General features: G+C 43.6%; 1 protein-coding gene and 1 long non-coding RNA gene across 2 annotated transcripts in view; one reads left to right on the top strand and one right to left on the bottom strand.

Moving 5' to 3' along the window:
• Nucleotides 1-22833, bottom strand: part of SPEN (spen family transcriptional repressor) — a 69502-nt gene that overhangs the window by 30485 nt on the left and 16184 nt on the right. Inside the window, 2 exon segments of the mRNA XM_082493588.1 lie at nt 15517-15993; nt 19391-19711. Of these exon segments, the coding sequence (XP_082349714.1) occupies nt 15517-15993; nt 19391-19711 (798 nt within the window).
• Nucleotides 324-1571, top strand: LOC309680044. The gene is made up of 3 exons (XR_014269867.1): nt 324-450; nt 589-674; nt 1537-1571. It is a non-coding gene; the product is annotated as an uncharacterized lncRNA (long non-coding RNA).

Raw genomic sequence — 22833 nt, 5'->3', positions numbered from 1 at the left:
AAAATACGACGCGAACTGCTTAAAAAAGAAAACTCCTAAAAAACACACTACATTCCATTCTAGCTCTAGATTAAAGGATCTTGGCCCATGACTTCTCTTCTGGATGAAAAACGATCTACTGAAATAATATATGCGCAGGTTTATTACAGGCTGCTATTTCTGTCCTGCTACTAAATAGTACATGAATCTAAAAAGGTATTTAACCAGAATTTCCTCCGCTCTCTACACACGTGCAAGTCAAAAAACGCACATCAAATTACACGTCACGTAATAAGAACAGCCAGTAACCCGTTCCCACGGCACTCAGACCCCACCAGGCTACTCCGACACTCCAGAGGGCTGTTCCGCCGCGTTCAGGGAGGAATAACCGGCATGAAGATTCGCGAGCTCTGGGCGGAGGGTTCGCATCTCTTGGTCGGAGCAGATTCCAACGCTGACCTAAATATGCAGGTGAGCAGCAGGTAGTTGTTTTGTACACAGGATGTGCCCTGCATAACACCAGCCCGTTTGTAAGGAAAAAAAAAAAAAACCAAACCCCAAACATTTCTCACATCTGCGGAAATAAATACAGGGATTTTTTTTTCCTAGTTAAAAGGAGTTGTTGAACCTGAAGTGAAAGCTATCAGAAAACCCAGTCAAACATCTGAAGCTTGTTTGTACGAAGAGATCAAGAGGTAAGAAGTCGTTACCATATTTTGCAGACTACAGGCGAGCAGCTGAAAGGGCTCAGCCCACACGCGCGTACCGCAAAGAGCTTGAACCCTGCTCTTCCATTTCATAACAAAGCTTTACATTTTAATTAAGTATATAAGCAGATCCTGGCCACTCAGCATGAAAGGGTGGAGAAAGCGAGCTGGGGAGCAGAGAGCTACACCTAAGATCCTCTCGGCGTAATTACTCTGCGCCCATCACCCTGGCTGGCGGTGGTGCAAAGCACGCCGGGATGTGACCGCGCGACATTCTTGGCACCCTTTCAAGCCGCTGAGAACTCGCCACCCAAGGAACTTTGGTTTGTGCATGTCACACACGCAGCCTCAGAAGTATTTAACAACACACAGCTATGATAAAACAATCTACTGGGGGAGGGGGGAACCTACTGTACATAAGAGGAAAACAGTCACAAAAAGCACACGACAAATAATAATAATAAAAGCATTTACTGCTCTGAAGAAAGATCATTAAATACTGCAGACAAGGGGAATTAGGACATCCTCTTCCCCTTAGCTTTTTCTGTCTTACCACGCCCAGAAAGGAGACTTAAGAAACCTCCTGCTGGGCTGGAATCCTAAATCGAAAGAAATGAAATTAAATGATGTTTAAAGGCCATGGGAAAGTAACACAACCATGACAACTCGCTGGCTTTTAGCTGGCCAAATAACACAGGCCGTTCACAGTATTTCTGTCAGTCTTTGACCAGTAAGTTAAGATACAGTCTCCAGATAGTATTTACCATATATTTAACCCAGGTCAAGAGACTGGCTTATTAGCATCACATTTTAATTTCCGTGACAGGCCATATTAATATATTCATTTCAGTCATTTTATCACAATGTCTGACACCCAAACTTGGATGGGAAGCAGCCGGCTGAAATCAATCATGGAAAAGATGAAGACGTTGCTCAGAAGGATGGAGGACCGCTCCCACCCCCAGAACCACCCCTCCGCTGAAGCCACACGCTCTGAGTTTCCAGACAGCCGTGGGTTCCTTTTAATTCTTCCCTGCAACTAAATAATCCATTACAATTGCTCAAAATATATATGTTTATATTAATCCCAGTCTGGAAGATGGAAACTGTGCCCAACCCACAGTCGGGGCTACCACCTCGCTCCTCGACCTACGTCCCTCTGTCCTCAAGCTTGAACTTTGCACAGCCAAGAATAAAAAACACTAACCTGGAAAGAAAAAAAAAAAAAAGTCTTGGTTACAAACACATCAGCCTATCTACGTAGCAAACAGCCGAATCAGCAACCAAGAGCTTAGTACTGCTGGGAAGATGCTATTTGAGCCCTCTGCTCCCCGCGCTGGCTGTTAACTCGGCCATGGATGGGTTTGGTGTTGAACTTGGGAGCAGCTGGAGTTGCCTCCCTCGCCAGCCGCCGCCGTTTCGAAAGAGGGATGCTCCCAGGGAATGGTGGGACCGCTCACGCTCCAAAAGGAAACTCCGGGAAGCCGGAGGAAACGCTTTCTCAGCAAACAGCCACGGTGACGGAGCTCGATGCTGGGAAAGATTAAAGTCATCGAGGCCTTGAGGGTGAAGTACAAAGCCAGCTCTTTGGCGTAGCTTTCCCACAATTAAACTTCCACCAATGCAAAGAGGATAGAAAGAGGGTGGGTGTGAGAATGTGCGAGCCCAAAGAGCCTCCGTTTTTTTTAACATTACCTTCATGGAGGGAAGCCTTGGGTCAAGAACCAGCCCCTGCGAGAAGTCCCACTGCAGCTCCCCCAAACTCCCACCTCCTCCCACCGCACCGGGCCTCAGCCAAATTATTTCGAGCGCCGTCGGGACCTGCCCACAGAAGAGCTGCCGCTCAAGGCTGCCAGCACCGATAAGCCTGCAATCGCAGCGTTTTTTAAAAGAAAACGGCGGGGCAGAGTTCCCCGCTACGGCGGACGAACGGCTTGTTCGGTCTAGAAGAAAAATTGCTTTCAACCCTTTGGCCAAACTTAGCCTAATGCCGTTAAAGTAAACAGCTTTTGCCTGCTATCTGCAGACAATCTAAATTAATATTTTGCAACTGTCACCTCAGAGAGTATGGAATCTTTAAAAAAAATATATATATATCTTAGTTCAAGACTCACGGGAGGTAGGTATGTCTTAACATCCCTGCATTGCAGATGGAAAAACAAGGTAAGAGGAGTCCAAGGGCTTTGCCCAAGGTCATTCAATGAATCACCGAGGGAGCAGGCTGAGGAACTTGATCTCCTGGCTCGCGGGAGGCCCAATCTTTTCAAAATACCAAGAAAGCAACATTAAAAGGCAGTTTCCTAAACAACAACTGCACTGTGTTCAGGAAGGGATCTACTAAGCACGTTTAGAAAAAAACCACCCCTACTCCAAGTACCGTCTATAACCCGGCAGAGTGAAATGCCATTTAAAATGCCACCGCTACTGCCTCCAAGTATGTCACTACACGTTTACTTAAGGAGTAAAAAGCAACTTCTTTCGCCTTAAAAGCACTGTCAACTGTTTTCCTGGGAATAAACACTTCCGAACACAATTTTAAAAGCATTTGGCCTTAACTATAGCGATGTCACGTTGAGCGCTGGACATTTTTCAGAAGAAACGCCTTTTTCATACATACGCTAAACCCAAAAAAGCTCGGATTCGCCCCCAGATTATTTCAGTCTTGCAGAGGTATAATGTTTTTTTTAACATAAAGCTGTCGGTAGATCACGGCAAACGGACCTGCAGAATTAATTCCCTCTTCGTGTTTTACAAAAGCATCAAACCTTGCCTTAAAAAAAAACAACAACAACAACAAAAAACAAACAAACAAACAAACAAAACCAGCCCTGGCACTATTTTTATGCCCGACGTCCCTCATTTGTCTGTCCCCGCGCACGCCCCAGCGACGCCACCCTCGGTGGCTCCTTACCTCCCGCTCCCCGGGGCCGCTCTCCCTGCCCGCGCGGGCAGCAAGCCCCTAACCTTGTGCTCTGCCCTGCCAAAAGGCGGGTGAGATCATCGCCTCCCTCGTCAAGGCACTGGGTTTTAGCGTTAGACAAAACGCCGTTTGTTGAAAATTCCCGATTCGGAGGCGTTTTGAAACGGCGCATCCTGTCTTATGAACAAATGGGATTGTTCTTGGGCTGGGAGTCGCAACGAAAGGCATGCCAAGATACACAGCCGATAAACAATGGCTCTTAAGTAAAATTGGGAACATGGGAAGCTTAATATAGAAATTCCATTTATGGCAGATAAAGCCGTGGAAGTTTAGTACTTCTAAAAATGGTCACCATTATCCAAAGAGCGAAATTTAAAAGAAAACAGACAAAGCAACCCTAGTTCTCCATCAGAAATAAGGACATTTATTAAGGGTGGTTTTCAAACAGAATTTCTATCTTCTACAGCCTTTTAAAGAAATGCCAAAGAGATGAAGGGAAGAATAATTTTGGAGGGGTTTGTTTTGTTTTTTATCTTTTAATATTCTTTTTAGACCAACTACAGCAACTGGAAGACGCACACGAACACTTCGTCAAACCGGAACGGTAGCTGTTATTCTCATGTAAAGGGCTACTTAAAATGGAAGGCTTGGGAAAAAAAATGTCATTTCTGTGATCTCAGACAGCATACATTATGAAAGAGAAGGCATTTGATGAGTTGTATGCTAAGGATTAATTTGCCATTTAAAAATGCAGAGAACAGATGGATCTCTTGGCTAGGACTATATTTGGGAATTACTTCATTTTCTGCCCACATGCAAATAAAAATACAACTAAAAGTAGAACTTTCTGTGAAATTTCACATGGGTAGAAAACACTTAAGTCACGAAAATAAAAAAAAAACACGACAATCTTTGTATGAAACAGGTGAAGCGCTACAGCCCAGTGAATGTACAACTTATTGGTGGGGAAAACAGGTCTTTACATTTGTCAAGCAACTATGTAGAGTAACACCAACCTTAGAAATTAAAAACAAAAGCAACAAAACAAAGCCAGTATCATACAACAGAGTAAGTTTCGGTTTTGCCTTTTAAGAGCAACTTCTGAAAAAGCACCCGATTGTAACTTAATTCAGCAGTATTTCTTATGATTTAGTGATTAAACCTCTACACGGTCAAAAGTCTCCTTCCCAAAAAAGCCTGGGAATCACACGACAGAGCGGATTTTGTGTTCGCCTTTTAAGAGTAACTTCTGACAAAGCTTGCTATTGTAATTTAATTCAGCAGTATTTCTTATGATTTAGTGATTAAACATCTACATGGTCAAAAGTTCAGGGACTCCCCTTCCCATAAAATCCTGGGACAGTTCCATCACACTAACTCGTGAAGCAAGGATGAGGACTTGGGTGTTTGTGGGAAAAAATGCAAAAGTTGGGTAAAATGCAAATGAAAAACGCCTTACGCCCTCACAAGTCCCCAGACGGACTGCCTTTCCACCCCTGGCATCCAGACCACATGGCAGCGGCAGCACAGAGTTCCCTGGGCTGGGAAAGGAGGAGCAGCGCGAGGCAATTCAGCCGGTGCACTGGAGATTACGGGACAGAAGGAAAGTCCTCCGAGGAATTCCCACACGCAAAGCCTACGCGCCCCACCTGCACGCTTCCCTTACGGGATTTAGCGCTGACGGGAGAGCAGACTTTCAAACCTCCAAACCATAGCAGCACAGCGCGGCGCAGTCTGCAAAGCCACACATACAGTATTAATTAAGCATCTTCCTTTTTTTTTTTTTTTTTTTTTTCCCCCACACGTGATTTCTAAAAGTCACAGGGCAACTTGCATACTAAAGAGCAAAACCAACATAAACTACTTCTGAAATAATTGGTAGATAGCATCTATTTGTCGGAGAAACATAACAAGCCGTTCCTCGCTTACCTCTGCCACAAACAAACAAACAAACAAACAAACAGAAAACTTACACACCAACAGTCACCCGGCGAAGCCCCGACAGGCGCAGGACGTCTTCAGTGTATTCCCGGGCTCTGAAACAGGGACGAACACATTTCCGCGCGCGTTTAGAAAGCGAAGAGGAATAGAAAATTTGTACTAACCCGATAGCTTCCTTTCTGTGACTATTCATCCTTCACGCTCCAGACAACAGGACATACCAGGCAGTAAACAAACATCGAAGGGAGGGACTAACTTCAAAGCAACCGTGTAAATCTTACATAATTTGAGGGTTCGAGATCTTGCAGCAACCTCTTACCAAACGAGGTGTCAGATGATACGAGGAGGTCAAACCTGTAGCAGCCAGAATAAGTAGGGCACTTTGCATCTCTCCATCAGCCCAGCCCGGCACCGTTTGTCCGTGGGGACCCGGCGCTGCTCATTCTTGGGAATTCACTTTCAGGAGGAGAACAGTGCCTTTCTTTCACACGTTATTGCGCTAGAAAAGCTTTCTACCCTCCAATGGACAAAAGATAATAAAAACACGTGAACGCCCTTATTCTGCACCTTAATTCCTCTCCTGATTTCTAAAGTGTTTGATGAGGCTTTCATATTTTTCCCCAGGTATAAAAACGATGAAGATTACCGGGCGTCTGTGGAAAATATAACGTGACTGTGGAAGAAATGAGGAGACGGCTGTGAAAACCACTCATAAAAGGATTCTCCAAAAGGTACTTCTGCCGCCATCCTAGATTTCTGAGCGTCCTCTAGCCAAAATCATCGCTTTGAGCTAAATAAAGCAACAGCACACTGAACCCCGGACGTTTTTCGAAAAGAAGTGTTTGAAAGGCTCCAGGTTTCACTTCTCCCTACAGAAGGGAGGAGGGCTCGTGGTTGGAAGGAGACAGGGTGTTTGTTCCTCAAACTCAACAAGCATCAGGAAACAAAAGAACAGGTCCCCTACCTTTGTTACAGCATCCTTGCGAGAAGGAAGGATTCAGAGAGAAGTCTTGTTTCTTAACGCCACGCACACTAAAAGGGCTATTTTTGTTCTTCTATTAGGCATTTAATAATGGGTTTTATTAATATGGCATCTACACAGCGCACATCTCCCTCTTCCTCCTTTTGGAAATTCAGCTTTTGCTTCCTTCAAAGATTTTTAAAAAATAGGACTACGTCCTGACACACAGAAATTGTTTGTGCTCTATACAACATCAAAGCCCTCACTTCTGTCCGAGTCCGTGATTTTCCACTCGCAAACGTGCGGCATCCTCTCCTCCGAGCGGCACTACCAGCTGACCGTAATGATCGGGAGAGGGATATCTAATCTCCCACTAAGAAGCTTTCACACTTAAAACCTTGATGCCATCATTAGTGGTTTCGGCACTTGCAACATCGTGGACAGTCTACACTTGATGCTTGGACGTTAAGGGCAAACGTAAGTGCATCAGTCACACAGTTAATTCAATGGGCAGTGATTGAGGGACAATACTCTCTTTTTTTTCTCCAATAAGGTTTATTTACCATTAATTCACATCCTTGTGACCTTAGTTTGAACACAGCATGTTCTGCCTAAAGTAGTTTTTAAGGTTAATGCCCAGGTCTCACAATTACACCGCGAAGAAAGCTCTTCTCCCAGCCCTTCGGTTTTAAGGGGAAGGTCCTCCTCCTGAAGGTATTTCAGCACCCGCATCCACACCTCTGGCAGAGCCAAAAACACCCTCTTTGGGGAAAAAACCCAAATCCCTGTATATGCAAGTCCGACCTTTAAGATGTGAAGGGATGTTCTGCCTACGCTTTAATGGAAAGACATATGACTGAACACAGGCAGCGGCTGGATTTTTCCTTTGATCGTTGTAATGACTGGTTATTTTTTTTTCAGGAAGCGTTCAATACAGCCTTCCTCTTTTGCTATTCATCCCTCCATGTGAATATTCATTAGAAATTATTAAACTGCCCATTATTCCAAAGGTCTTGACAATGGGAATCCTCTCCCCCACCTTTTGGTGCCTGTAACGTATGTCTCCATCTGAGCCGTCTAGACTCCCTTCATCATCAGCGCAGACAAGCAGGCACTTCTCAACTATGATCCCTCTAATCTATTTTAGCGATGATTCACATCCCAGTTGTATTTCTCTCGAAGAAAAGGGGAATCTGGACCATTCATGCAGAGGGAGGCACCCAACACAGCCTATCGCACTGCACCATTTCCCTGTTTTGTTTGGCTTTTTCGGGGTTTGCTTTCCACCGGCTCTGTCGGCGTACAGCAGGAAGGGAACAGGAGGCAGATTTCTTCCTGCCTTCGGGATCCCTCAGACTAAGCCTGGCTTCTGAGAAGTAACACGGCCAGCTTCAACTTCCCTGACCTCAGCTAATTCTTTCCTTCCCTCAGCCTACTCAAGATGATTAAGCAAAATACTTGGAAGGAAATCAAAGCCTTAAAAACGCAATTAGAAGTGACCATTTTGTTTAATACGCGTGCATGCGCGCACACACAACCCCGAAGTCAAACCCGATCTACCAACAGCACCAGACCTTCCCGCGGGAAGAAAATCAATTCTCAGCAGCTCCCACAGGCTTAACGAACAGCCCAAAACCAGCAAAACTCACAAGGACAACGTCTGCCCCGAATGCTGGCGGGAGTAATGCCTTCCACGCGGCTCCAATTTCTCCCACCGTTCCTAAAAAAGGACATTAAGGAAGACCTGAAATGGCGAAATCTCACACCAGACCTGTAGCTGTCCACAGGCAACTTAGAAACATTATTTTTAAAACAGGGCAGGTCCTTCTCCCCCAGCAGAGGATAAGGCGAGTTCACACGAGGGTCTGGATTTAGCCACCAGAGATCCTCATATTTGCTAACAAAGACTGAGCTAATTGCAAGAAGCCTTTAATAATCTCTTTAACAGAATGCAAAGCAATTAAGTCCTTTGAGATGCTCTAGAGTTATCATTGTAATAAAACAGATATATTTTCATAGGACCCCTTTCTTTTGCTTCCATCCCCCACACGATGTATTTTTAAGACTCCCAACCTGAAATTAATTTGGAAAAAAATAAAAAAGGAAATCTTTCTCTGCCCGTAGAGGCAAAGAAATCAAATGCACGTTGAAAAAGCAGCAGCAGCAGTTAAGCTTCGGGGCCCTGCGACAGAAACAAAGACTGACAGACCAGATTTAGATAAACACCTACTTCTGCAAATTTCGGAAGAGGCTTAATTGCTTTGTCATTTAGAGCCAGCAATTACCAACTGCAGGAGATGGGGGGGGTGGTATTAATTGCCACAAAGCATCCACTCTTTCTTGGGCAGCTCATACAAAGAAAACTACATATAAAATAAAAAAGCCACAACTTGATGATAATGTTTTCAAGGATTTTATTGTATATTCATGTCAAAGATGGGGGGTGGGCTCTTCCAGAGGGGCTATCAATGTTGAAATTTCTATTTAATTTCGCAACTGCATCCTACCTGCTTCAGTGGTGGTGTTAAAATGTGGGGACAGGCTCCAAAGTCACCCCTTTTGGGGGAGTTTTGGGGCTCGTTCCTCCGGTGAGGGGGAAACGGGCGCTAATTTCTAGAGCGGGCAGAGTATCAGGCGCCGAAGGAAGGTTCCAAAAACTAAAAAGCGACCTAGAAACTCAAAAAGGTTTAGGTGGAGAGCCCGGTTACCTCCCTCTTTTTTTTTTTTTTTTTTTTTTTTACAACACAGGCGCTGCTAGTTCACTGCGTAACCGCGGCGCTTCCCTGCGCTGTGTGAGAGAAAAATAAATAAATAAATAAATTAAACCCTTCACGCAAGAGCGAAAGCCGCTCCAGCGTTAGGGTTGGTGTTTTGCTTTTTTTTTTTTTTTTTATATATTAATAAAAAAGAAAGGGTTTTTTTGGTAGAAAGCGGAGGTATTTTTAACCGGCGGGTTTCCAGGGCGGCTGAGGGGCGGCCCCGCCCCGGGGGCGGCGCGGCGGCGGGCCCGGCCGGCTCCCGCCGGTTCAGACCGGTTCTCCGCCACAAACAACCACCCCCCCCCCCCCCACTCACACTCGGCTTGCTGAGGCGGCCGCCGGCCCGGGGCTGGGACACCCCCCCACCCCCAGCCATCGCTCCCCTCACAAAGGCACCGCGGCGGGGAAACCACCCGCCTTTCGCTCCCGAATCCCCGGGAGGAGGCGGCCCCGCCGCCCCCCCCCGGCCGCCTTGTCTTTTCCTCGGCCCCGCCGCCATTACAGCGCCGGGGACGGGCGTCCCCCCGCCAGCAGAGGCTGTGAGGCGACCTAAAGCGGCGGATTTTCAGCGCGAGATAAAAATCTATTATGCAACGCACATTTCTTTCTTTTTTTTTTTTTTTTTTTTTTTAATAGATTACTCTAGAGCATACAGATGAGGTAATGCGAGTTGGCGCCCTCCCCGAGCCGCTCTGTCAGCAGCTCGGCGGCGGCGGGGCTCGGGCGGGAGAGGACGGCGCGGCCTCCCCGGGGCTGAGGTGACTGATGGGCTGTCGCTGGTTCCCCTCCCCGGGGGACGGAGACACCATTTGCTCGCCAGCTGCGAGGAGATCTTACAGCCCGGCCGATATATTGCCCTTTTTTTTTTTTTTTCCTTCTCTATTTATGTGTAAACATGCGTGTGTACGCAGGTAGGCTTTTCAGGCCGTTTTTAAGAAGGGAGGCTGAAGGTTTGCTTTCTGTATTTGAATCTCCACACAAAAATACCTCCCTCTCTCTTCAAAGCTATCTGAAAATTTTCTGCCCGGGCTCGATTTTAAGAAACTTGATATACTCCCAAGGGTAAAAAAAAAAAAAGAGGATGGTCTAGGTTATATTTAGATGAGAAGCAGAGCAGGCTGACATGAACAGAAACACAAGAAAGAACAAAGTGAAAATGCTTGACAGTCGGTAACAAAAACCTGAGAGCATCTGAGTTGGATTTTTTTTTTTTTTTAATTTTCCTTTCCCTAATTCACATTTCCCTGCGCAGAAAGAACATCAAAGCAGCACATGGCTTTATGTGAACAAAAGGTAAAGATTAGGTGTTTCACCTGACTCTTACAGGATTTACTGTTGCCTTTGTGGTAACTGAAAAGGTGGCTTCCTACTCTATGCAATTTATTTATTTATTTATGTATTTAAAATCTTAGGTTAATTCTTTTTCCCATACAAATAGGAGTGTGCTCAACCCTGAAGCCTGTGATCCCACAGAAAGAGCAATTAAAAACATTCAGGTGATCTCTACAGTGCAAAATTTATGTGGGATTATTTAACATCGGCAAAGGCCGTCTCCCAGATTCTTCAATAAAGACCAAACAGCTGCATTTAACCTCATTCTTCCTGATTTTTCCGCTGTCCCCAGCAGAGGCGTCTCTCAACCCACTCAAAAACCCTAAATCCCATTCTAAGTCAGTGATTCATCACTTGCTGGCAGACAAACTAAGCGGAAAAGAGGAGATGAAGACAATGGCAGGGAAAGGTTTGCATTATGTAATGAAACAAAATTCACTTTTTTCTACTTTCACTTCAGTTGTTTAAACAGGGTAAGAAAGTCCCCAACAAAACAAAATACGCTGCAGCCTCCACGGGAGGTTTCAGGGAGCCTGTTTTTCCCATGATTAAAATTCTCTTGGCAGTATTTTTCATCAGTTTATTTCAATATTAAGACACATAAAATAACACATACATATTCCTTTCCAACTGTAACTCATTGCTCCAGAAAGCGTTTCATCACAGAGAAATCTAAAATGAAGAAACAATCGCTAATTACTTTCTGAAAGCCTTGCCCACTTCTCTTTAGAACTTTAACTATCGCAATTATCGAGAAAAAAAAAATAATGCATTTTCAAACATCTATACGCGCAACTTCTTACCACCGCTTTATTTCAGCAGTACTGGAATGACTATGCTCTCCTAGATCTCGGTGAAAATAAAGTCACTTTGCCTCTAAGCTGAAGTTGCTTTTTTAATTCCAGAGCAAGATCTCTTTTCCATTACAAGCCATAAGAAATTATTCATCTAACCAGTAAATCTCCCAACATCCTCGACAACAGACAACCAAATAAGCACTCTTAAAAAAATAAATTAGAAAAGAAGGCAAAAGGAAATCTCAGGTCATGTTATCTGTAAACTTCCACACACATACACAGGCGGTGTTCGCATTTTCACGTTCTGGACATCACCTATAGGAAATCAAACACTTACACCAGGAATTTGTAAATAAAAATCCCTTTTCCACAAGACGCTTCGACACGTGCCCAGCTTTTAAGAGCGAAAGGTCCCACTGCTCAGCGCCATGTGGCTCAGTACATCGCTGCAGCAAAGCTTTAAAAATAAGCACTAACACATGGAACAGTAAGAAATGTGTAAAGCCATTTGACGTTACATAACCGAATAAAAATGCAGAGAAATTTTTTTTTTTAGCGCATTAGAACACCTCGACAAGCAGCCTCAAAAAGATCATTTTCTACAAAAAAAAAAAAAAAAAAAAAACCAAAAAACGGAGGGGGATTTTTTCAGGAGGTTGGGCAGGGCACAAACAAAATCTGCTTTGCTTCCCCACAGGATCACACAGCTTCCATGCATATTCAGCTTCTTCCGTGACACAGTACAGAAAATATGTTTGCGAATGTATCATTTGTGGTGCACGTTGGAATCAACAAAATGGAGAAATAAAGGCTTCTGGTGGCCGAAAAAATCAAATATCAGTTTTGAGGTTTTTTTTTTTTACTCTTTCAAGGTGATTAAAAACAAAACACAATGATTCTTTTCCATAATACGGGTGGGGAATGGGAAATCTCACATTAAGACAACTTCAAAAAACGCAAACTCTTCCCCAAATCCGCGCAAGTGACACCATCTGAGAAAGCGGCTCCCGCAGAAAGCGTTCACCTCCACCGGGTGACTGCCCACCTGGGCCCAACGGGCAACTTCTGAGAGGCCACAAAATACACCAAATAAAGCTCCGCTTCAGAGAATACGGTTTATTTTTACCATGTTCTTTTTGGTCTTATCTTCTACATGACTCCCTGGCAGCTCCCATTACAAATCCCCTGTAAAGGCCTCCCAATACACATTTAAAGCGAAGTGAAGCTGAGATCCAATGCAACAAACACTGAACCTTTATGAAATATTTATTTTTTTTAAAGCAATCTGCGAGGCATCTTTTTTCACGTTATTGTCCAGGAAAATCACCTCTCTTTAATGAAAATTATATTTACTTCACACGGCTCTCTGAAAACCACAAGGAACGAAACCCAAACTTCTCCTTCGCCACCTTTCTGCTTGTGTTTCACAGCACCTGAAGGACGCACAAAAATTCCCACAAGTGTTTAACACCCACGAGCTTTCACAGGCTCCAGCTTTTGTCCCCAAACACTCCCACCAGTCTGGGTACCTCTCTACCTAAACACAACTTGTTCTGCCTCTCCCTCCCTGCCAGCTGAGACAGACAGGACAAGACTCGAGTGACAAAGCTCTTCAGGACATGCAATTTCAGAAGAATTCAGCAGCATAAAGACCTTCATAATTTCACAGCATCACAAAACTGGCCATTTCCACTTGTAATAAAGCCGTAAGAGGACCTCCAGTTTGCTAAAACCCCTGAGAAATCATAGAATCATAGAATGGTTGAGGTTGGAAAGGACCTTGAAGATCATCAAGTTCCAACCCCCCTGCCATAGACAGGGACACCTCCCATCAGACCAGGTTGCCCAAGGCCACGTCCAACCTGGCCTACTAGGGAAACTGCAGACAATAACAAAGAGTCCTTAGTTATTCCAGATAAATCTCACTCCAGAAATGAAAAAAAAAAAAAACAAAAACAAAACCAGAATTTGGTAATTCAATCCGGGGGTGACACAGGCAGAGTTTACTACCCAGGGTATGGAGAAGCAAATAAATTTCTGCCTGGTCTGGGTATGTGAAACCTGAATATATCACACAGCGAGTGAGAACACCTTACCCGTAAAAAGGGGGCGAGGTATTTACATTGCTAAATTCAAAGCGTGTTAAAAATTAAACAGAAAAGTCCGCTTGTGCTTTAAAAGACTTCAAGGCCAGGTGGGGTTTTGCTTTACAAAGTAAAGATATGGTTAAATGTTTATTAATATCCAACTCATTGCTTAGAAACACATAAAACTCCTTTCTGATCCTTCAAAACTAAATATATTGTCCACCAGATTCTATTACTTGGTCTACTGAATTTGAATTTACTGTATTAGTAAGAAAAAAAATGTTTATTTCCCATTCCTCCCAGAGTATCATCTACTTTTCCATTACTACAACTAGAAATTGCCAAGAAAATGAAATGCTGAAGCACAGCAGATGCTGCTTATCTTCTGATTACATCTTTTAACTTTGTTCCAGTGGGATCATGTTTAGCCCTCTCAAATGCAGAGCAGTATTTCATCCCATCTTGACATCCCAACAATGACATTTTATAAGTATTACAAGTTTCTCAGACTCCCCTCTATCCATTCTGCAACAAGTAAAGGAACACCAGAAGAGAGATTTTTTTCCTGCTTGGCATTTTTTTAAACCTTGAACGTAACCACAGCTCCTTTCAATTCATCTCCTCGAAGATTTTTTTTTGGAGACCTCTGGAAGTCTCACCCTTTTTTTTTAAGCTGTAACAAGTGTGAAAATCTCTGACAAAGAGTTGTCTTTATCTAAGTGTGAAGATCTCATTGAGAGAGAGGTGTAGAAATAAACAAACAAGCCTTCAAAGCAGCCTAAAAGTCATCTCAAATATTCTAGAGGTGCCCCTCTCTCCAGCCAAGACAGGATCTGGATTTGTAAATCCAGGAGGAGAAAACAATTAATTAAAGGAAGTAAATAAATCTTTGCACAGTTTTTTAGACATCGGGAGTGTGGGGTGGGGAAATCAGAAGAGGAGAAACTAATGCCCTCATCTTCCCTTCTGCGCACGCTCCCCAGTGTCAGCCCAGCTGACCCTTCCACGAGGTCCAACGTTCAAGCAGGTAAGATTTTATGAGAATAATTACCTTGATTAGAGAATTACCAGTGGTAAAATTCCATTCACAGTGATAATCGAACACTAAGTATTTATTATACTGACATATTTCTTTACTTAATGAACATTTTCCATTTTGAAAAAGAACTGGTATGCAAAGGAACCGCTTCCAACTGGAAACCCTTCTGCAGAGCAGAGCACAAAACACACACGGCTGCAATGGCAGCTTCCTGGTTTCCACTCTTAGGGTGAATTTACTCTCAAAAAACTAAATATCCGAGAGGCATTTCAACAGGAATTTTCAAATTACTAAAAGAAATCCCATTATTAGCTCTACTAGCCTTATTTTTTTTCCCCTACATGTAGTGTATAAAGTCACACAAATACAGAACTATCACGGCTGTTACAGAACCGAGGACATGGCTGTATCACTGGGAAACACAAACTTGGATTTGTTGTTTTTTTTTTTTTTATTTTTTCCAAGCCTACAATTTTTGCTGTGAGGCAACACGAATGGAAAGGCAACATATCAACCTTCTAAACGTTAGTGGTGGTAGAGAACGAGGGGAAACGGGACAATAACACTCATCACTTCCCAAAGTATTTTCAAAGGTGCTCTGTAAAAAGAAGTTCCCTTCAAATTTCCTTATTCCCTCACTGACGCCAGTAAAACATTTATGCCATTCTCCAAAGACGCAGGCAGCAGCCAGGGGTGTGGCGAGGCCTCGTGTCCGTACATCCCTGCTTTGCCTAGCGAACACCTTACGGATGCTGTGCAGATCCACCATGGAAAATAATTAATGATGGCAACAGCATTCCCCTCGGATCTGCCTCCTGCCAACTTAGCCCTTTTACATTTCACGCCGGTTTACTTCTACATCAGCGAGTAACGCTTTGCCACGGAACACCTTCTATTCTCACAGCCCGGGCTCGCAACTCCTCGGAAAACGACCCGCAAAACCCACGGGGACGGTCGCTTTGGGTCGGGCAACAACAACCCCGCAGTGACCTACCTGTCGCTGCTGGTACTGCTGCTGCTGCTGATGGAGTCGCTGCTGGAAGATCTGCTCCTGGATCCGCTGCCGCTGGGGGAGCGGGTGGGTCTGGACGCCTGGCTGGCCAGCCTCTGCGGCGACTGGGTCCTGGACTGGGACGAATGCGGCGACCGACTCCTGCTGTGCTGGTAATTCCTCTCCGGCCTTCTGCCTCGTACCTCCCGTGTAATATCATCCCTGTAGATATCCCTGTGTACCACACTGGGCAATGTAAACTGCTCCCGGGCCCTAGGTTCGTAACGGGGGTCGTGAGCATCAAAACGGTTTGGACTTCGACTCCGAGAAGTATAATAGAGCCCGTGTTGTAAAGTCCGCTCTCGAGGATCTCTATAGTAATCCTGATCGTAATGTCTCGTCCGATCAAATCCTCCCGTCCCCCGCTCATGGTGTCCATAGGCACTATGTTCATAAGCACGCTCCCTGTTATCTGAAGCCCTGCATTTAGGAAGGGGGAAAAATATTTCATCAGAAAGGGGCAAGCACAACTAAAAGCAAATCATGCAAACGTTCACGTCAGCACTGAACTTATTTTTGCGACTGCTTCTCCACTAAACAGCAAAAAACTATCAAGCAAACACTGACAAACTTAAAAACATTTTACTTGACTCCAAAGTTATATTCGTATGCGATAAAGCTGAGCAATCATTTTGTTTTAATCACAATATTGGGCTTTCATGACCAGCATCTTGCCTGCACAGGAAAAAAAATACTGCTTTCCAGTGCAGAATCCTCATTTGTGGTTTGGTTTTTTTTTTTGTTTTTTTTTTTTGTTTGTTTTTTGTTTTTTTTTTTCTTTTTCTTTCAAATTCTGTAAACAGGAAAAAAAATCATGTTTGTGGACATCATAATTAACTTCCCCATCCCCCCCTCCATTTTTGCTTAAGAGCTTCAAAAATTTTTCTGGAATTTGGTCATCACTGGAGCTCTTCTAATTATCCTTTTGCAAAAATGGCATCACAAATTGGGCTGTAGCCATGAAAGCCTCCGTGCAAAGCATGACCCAGAGGTAAGAAGCTGCTTTCAAAAGGGGTAGCATAACCCATAGAGAAAACCCGGAAAATTAGGGGGTTTCTTGTTGCTGTTCTAAAACGTTTCACCCTCTTAGAGGGAATTTTGCTTTTATCTGACTGCTACACTCAATTCTCATCAAAGCTGCATACGCTAAAGAAACATCTTGATTACTAACGTCGGAATAGTTAAGCTGTAAGGGTGCAGGCCCCCAAAAGAACCTACACAAGGAGTATAAATTAAATTTTTCAGTAGGTGTTTTGGTTTGTTGAGACTGCTGTTGTTACTGCAATCACAGGATTTAGATCTTCACAAGCACACTACTTTCACATCACTAAGGGCTGTTATGTTTCAGTATTTCCAACATTTTGTATATCAATAGAGAAAGGCTCTATGTTCTAAGAAAGTTAGTGTGATCTCTCAAATAAAGAGATAGTAAAACCGACAGGTAAAGTTAAAAGAACATTACAAATAGTTTAGTAGTCTAATTTAGACAAATACCAGGACGGTATGTCTAAGTTACATCCGCAAAATGAAAGATCAAGAATGATTATGTTGAATGTTTAAAAAATACTTGCAAAATTCTAAATATGTCAGGGTAGCCAAAGTGAATTTAAAAATTTAATTATCCATCTTATGAAGGACATCTCAACCTTTTTTCTTTTTTTTTTTCAGCCTTCTCTCTCAGATTCTTCCATCAGAATCAATTATGAGTCACTTCAATCCCCTGAATCCTAATAACCCAATTCTGCCTTGTGCTCCCTCCTCCTCTCCTGCATCACAGGTCTGTCTTGTATTTAAAATGGCAGAAATATTTCAGGTATCTTTTATAAACTGAAAATGGGATTTGAATCTTTTTCAATTAGCATCTCAGGAAGTTCCTTCCATTCCTTCTCCAATGAATCACTAGATCCTTAATCCTCCAAATATATTCACCCTCTGTTGTTAAATTATAACTCATTTTCAAGGTTTCTACAGAGCTAAGCTCATGTTTTTGCCTGCATTTTTTCTCTCACACTGTATGTAAGAAACCACCTAACCAGTGCAACAGAATTTCATTAGCTTATACATACCCGCTTGAAATTCATTGTTGCCTTTCTATTTTCATTATTTCTTGCTCGCAACAATGGCATTTTGAAAGATATTTCATGATCTGGCACAGAAACATGTCTCTCTTCCCCTACCCCCCACCCCCCCTTTTGAAGGACTGAGATCAACAATTTTATAAACAATTGCATTTAGCATCCTACAAAATGTTAATCGGTGAAAGCTGATTTAACGAGGTAAGAGAAAAAGCAGTATTTTCTAGAGGGTTACTGCTATATAGCTGACATAAAAGAACAAAGTCCTTATCCGTGAAAAGGACACAGAAGACAGACAGAGGAGCTAGCAGAGCTGAAAATCTAATGGCTACAGTGCTTTTTCGATTTATCTATTAGTACTAAATACTACTGGAGTTAGTGGAAAGAGAGGGTTTGACTTGGGTTAGGAGAGGGGCTAATATACACAGGGCAGGACATACCAACCTTTTCCAAGTGTGGAAACACGACCTATATTCCCAATTAAATCTAGGGAGAGAATTGTGAACATAACTTCCCCAATTTTGGCCCCTCTTACAGGGGTAATCCACCTTCTTAATGGGCAAGGGTGTCAAATGATATTTTAGATGAACCAACAAGAAAAAAAAAATCTTAGTGACAAGACAAAAAAAAAAATTCCACTGGAAGGAAGTAGTCCCAGACTGAAACCATAACTCTGAAACCCCCAGACTTCTTTCTTGAGACAGTAGGCACTTAAATAGATCCGTTATTTTAATTTCCAGCCCTATGTCTGAATCAAGCAGCTGGTAGAAGATCACCCAATGCACGAGGGCACTCATCGCTGCTGGCCAGCAGGCATCCTCTAGCCGCCTTTGTAACCATCCAGCCCAGTCATTTCTCACAGGCGTATCCACAAACTGGTATTAGCACCACGTCCTTAAAACTAAAGTATGTTTAATGTGGAGCAGCAAAGAGCTTTTTAAGAGGCTAGATAGTAATCCACTCCCCATGGCTACTGGCGTCTTGACTGTATACCATCCAATAAATTCAAGGCAGTAGTTCTTATCCCAGCATTAAAAAAACCAACACTATAATTTCCAAAATTTAGTCATGTCCATCATCTCTTTTTGCCAATACCATCAGAAAGCATAATCCCAATAACTTGGAAATGATGTAGATCCAAAATGGAAACATCAAAAGCTGCCTTCGGTCTTCTCCATCCAAGCGTTATTTCCATGGCTAAGAGTTGTCTGTAGAATCCAAGGGGCTGCATCATTAAAGTCTACTAGAAATTTTGTGGTGACAATCCAATTAACATACCAACTGCGTACAGTGAGAATTGAGAACTAGGCATCAAGCTTTCACAGAATTTTAGGTTCTAGTATTCCGAAGATACTCCACAGAGGACTTCACCACATGTTGTAGAGTAAGATAGCTCCATCTGGCAGCAGGGATACATCCGAGCAAGGCCTTAATATTATCCAAGAAATGGAATCATTACTTCTAGAAAAGAGTAACTCCAATATCGATGCTGGCCAAAGGAAATCTTCCATCTTAAAACCACCTTATTTCAAGTGTAGATATCCAACCAGCTGCAGAAAACATCCTCTATGGATCCACAAGGTACCAGCCACTGGGATAGAAATCACTTCCGTTTCCAACCCAAAATAGGAAACATAGATAATTCCCAAAATTTTAAATCCATCTGGGGGCCCTAGATACGAGTTTGTGTTTCTCACCATATCAAATACAAAATACCTGCCTAGAGAAACCTTGGAACTTACCCATCAAGTCTCCGCTCATAACGTCCTTCCCGTGCATGAAGCGATGGTGGGGGGCCGTAAGTGGGCCCCCCACCACCTCCTCTGAACCCAGAAACCTCTCTACTACGAGATGCTATGGAAACTGTATCATCCAAGCCCCGAGCAGCACTGGGAATGGTTCCTGGTTCATTATAATCCGTCCGTAGGTCTCTATCTCCCATTTTGTTGACAGAGTTGTGTGCCTTCTGCGCACTTTTGATGTCCACAAAATCCACAAACGCTGCCACTCCGCCTTCCGACCCCCTCTTAGGGAGTATTTTGACACTTTCGACACGTCCATATCTGCAAGAAAAGCAAAGCAGAGCACACGTATTAGTGCTGGTAGAAAAAGACTGCATTTCACAACATTGCCTCCTGCAAAATCAACAGCAGTTCCAAACCATTTGCCCTCCCCATACAGCGGGAAAACCAATCTCAGAGCACGGCAGAGGTTGGAAAATGTGTTTCCAGAAAGAAGGGAAAAGCCAGTTGGACTTTCCATCGCTACTTTCAACTCCTCTCTTTTGGTTAGTCTACCATGAGATTGCCCTGTTTATAATAACGGAGCAACAGCAGCTGCAGAAATAGAAAGGTATTCTCAATTAGAGCAGCCCTTCTCATTTTTAATCTGACGAACAAGACATAATTAAAACAAAACTGTGTCACAACAAGTAAAAATAAAGACAACCCGACAATTTTCTTAAGAAAAAAAAATGACCTTGACACAGCAATTCCACTACTCCGATCTATATTTAATCCATTCAGCGCTAGAACAAAAGTCTTCATTCTGATCCTCGTTCCTGATCTCAAAACCCCTTAATTTACAACAGCCTCGCGCGACACTTCTGAAGCGCAGCGACACGGTCACCCCCGGAGCGGGGTGCTCCTGGGGTTCAACTTTACATTCTCCCCTGTGGACCACACCGCGCAATGGGCACGCTGAGGAAAGCTGACGGGAGCGTGACGCCACCCTGCTTATCTATGTTAAGTCATTGCAACACAGGCACTTACGGATGAGCCAACGTCTGAAAAAAAAATAAACACAAACATGTTTGTGCACACAGAAAGCATGATGTAAAAATGTTTTCAAACAACTTGCATCAGCTCACAGCACGAAAGGATAAAATGGGAAGGTAAGAGCACAGCAACATTTTAAAACAGCCGCAAACTGCAGGTCGCATCTGGGTTGCTCGTTTATCTCAGCCAAGAGATCTTGAGCGTTAACAGGTAAGGGCTTTAACTGCAGCTGTTAATCCATGACAAAAAAAGAGGCAAAAAAGCGTACTTTTGAATTCACTGACAAACAGGAAAGGGACACACAAATAAAAAACTAATCAAGAAATATTTGTAAACGCTATGAAGAATTCTTGCGGAAAAAACCCTTCTATTCCCAAAAGCAGCACAATGTTGAACAGATGTAAACAGATCTTAAACAAGAAAAGCCATTTTCAGCTATACGCACAGGACTCAGCTAACACAACTGCCTGACCGAGGAGCAAACGCTGTCAGAACCCGCATCTGCCTCAGGTTTATGCATGACTTTCCATACACCTTAAAATTTCATCATTGTTGTTGGATGACTAATCCTTAAATACGATTTGAAAACCTGCCTCGCTGCCTGCCAGCTTCTCATTCCAACCTGACCTACTATACTTTATATATAACCTGGTTTGGATTTAGATCTCATTTTATTCTGGTTTATACTCCGCTGACTACAATGCGCTGCCCATGAAGGAATACGCACGCAAACAAGAGCATCTTTCAAGCCAAAAAGCGCCTTCTTAGGCATAAAAAGGCAAGGTCGCCAATGGAACGCATTCTTGCCTCTAAGCTGTCCAGAGCAGAGCTTGTCACCTCTGTGCTCCTGCGTACAGCACGGTGACGTTTAATTCTCGGCAGTTTCCTAACCTGGGATACCAAACTGGTGCACTAGTCATTTTTTATTCTAATTAAAAGCTCCAAGGAGCAAATAATGGTGAGTGGTACCGCAGGAAAGATACTCCTTGAAGTCTGCGCTCTTCTGAAGCTGGATATGGTTATCTTGCCTTGAAGGCACGATTCAGAAAGACCAGAGAAGTAGAGGATACGGTTAATAAAATTTGTGTGAGGAAAAAAATGGCCTAATTGGAGGTGGCACTTGTAAAGGCAGAAGAAACAGGAAAGGAAGAAGGAGGGAGGAAAACAGGAAAGAACCTATTTGAAAAAATGTTCATGTCATGAATGAACGTGACAAAAAATATGGAAAATAATTAGGTCTCCTAGTTAGCATCACCCTTTAACATGCGTTTCAGTGCCCGTTCTCTACAGACAGCAAAGAAGAGATGTTGTAGTAGGACAGAGTGCTCCAACTCCAATATCCATTGAGTTTTTCTTCTAAATAATGTAGTTACAGAAGCAACTGGTTAGAACATGTACTTTCCTTTTGCTCACTGTTTACACATTCGGTTTCTGGCAACACAAGCCCATACTTTGTCTACAGTCTTCGGTGGGGGGGTGGGTAGTATCTTAACACTACTCAAAAAACCTAAAATCCCAACTGACCTTCTTTCTGACTGCAGTCACCACAGCCTACTGCATATGAAGTGCCGCCTGCCAGTTACATCAGAAATGGGCTCTGAAAGCCTCTTCCCACTCACCGTCCTGGCAATTCTTTATTTCCTCATTCTGAAATCGTAACATGTACACGTTAACACATACGCACAGACCTCAATTAATTTTCTTTTGCTGCCAAAGATCCAGAATGCGTTAAAATGTTCAAATATTCAAGCTAATGCTGCCCAGAAAGCACAGAAGATAAAGAACATCGATGTAATATGCTCCCCACAGACCAGCAAAATCACCCAGCAAATGCACAACTCTTGCCGTCGGAGCTTAATTTTTTTATATTGGGAAAAGTGCACTTCGGTTGCTATTAATTTTATTATTTTTTTCCTAAACTGGAATGGATGGGGGAGGCTACTACTGTATTCCACTGCAGCCACGGTCCTAAATTACCCCACTTCGAGATGGTGCCTTTTAATCCATCCGTTATCCAAATACCTAAATATACACTGCGCTTTGGTGTCCTGCACCGTACCCTTGACGAGCCCCGAGGATAATCTGTGACAATCGTCTTTGCTGAAAGCGAGGGAGGGAGGCAGACGGGGGGAGGAGAAAGGGAGCAGAAGGGGGGTTGGGGAGAGGGGGATGAAAGAAAACCGAGAAGGAGAGAGCCCTGAGTATTCAAGGACAGCTGCTGGGAGAGGAAGGTTTGCATTTTCCGTGCCCCAACGTGGTCCTGTGATTACACACATCCTTCGGTCCCCCACCGTGAAGATTAATCTGTCTGGTGATCCGACCCAGCCCCACCCGTTGGCGTCTCTCCGAGCTGCTCCCGTCTTGGCAGATGCTGCCGGGGAGGAGGACCGCATCGAGGGGAGAGGAGG

The sequence above is a fragment of the Vanellus vanellus genome (assembly GCF_965231255.1).
Source record: "Vanellus vanellus genome assembly, chromosome: 20".
In the NCBI taxonomy this organism is placed as follows: Eukaryota; Metazoa; Chordata; class Aves; order Charadriiformes; family Charadriidae; genus Vanellus; species Vanellus vanellus.
Note: the sequence above shows the minus strand (reverse complement) of the source record. Positions and strands in the feature narration are given on the sequence as shown.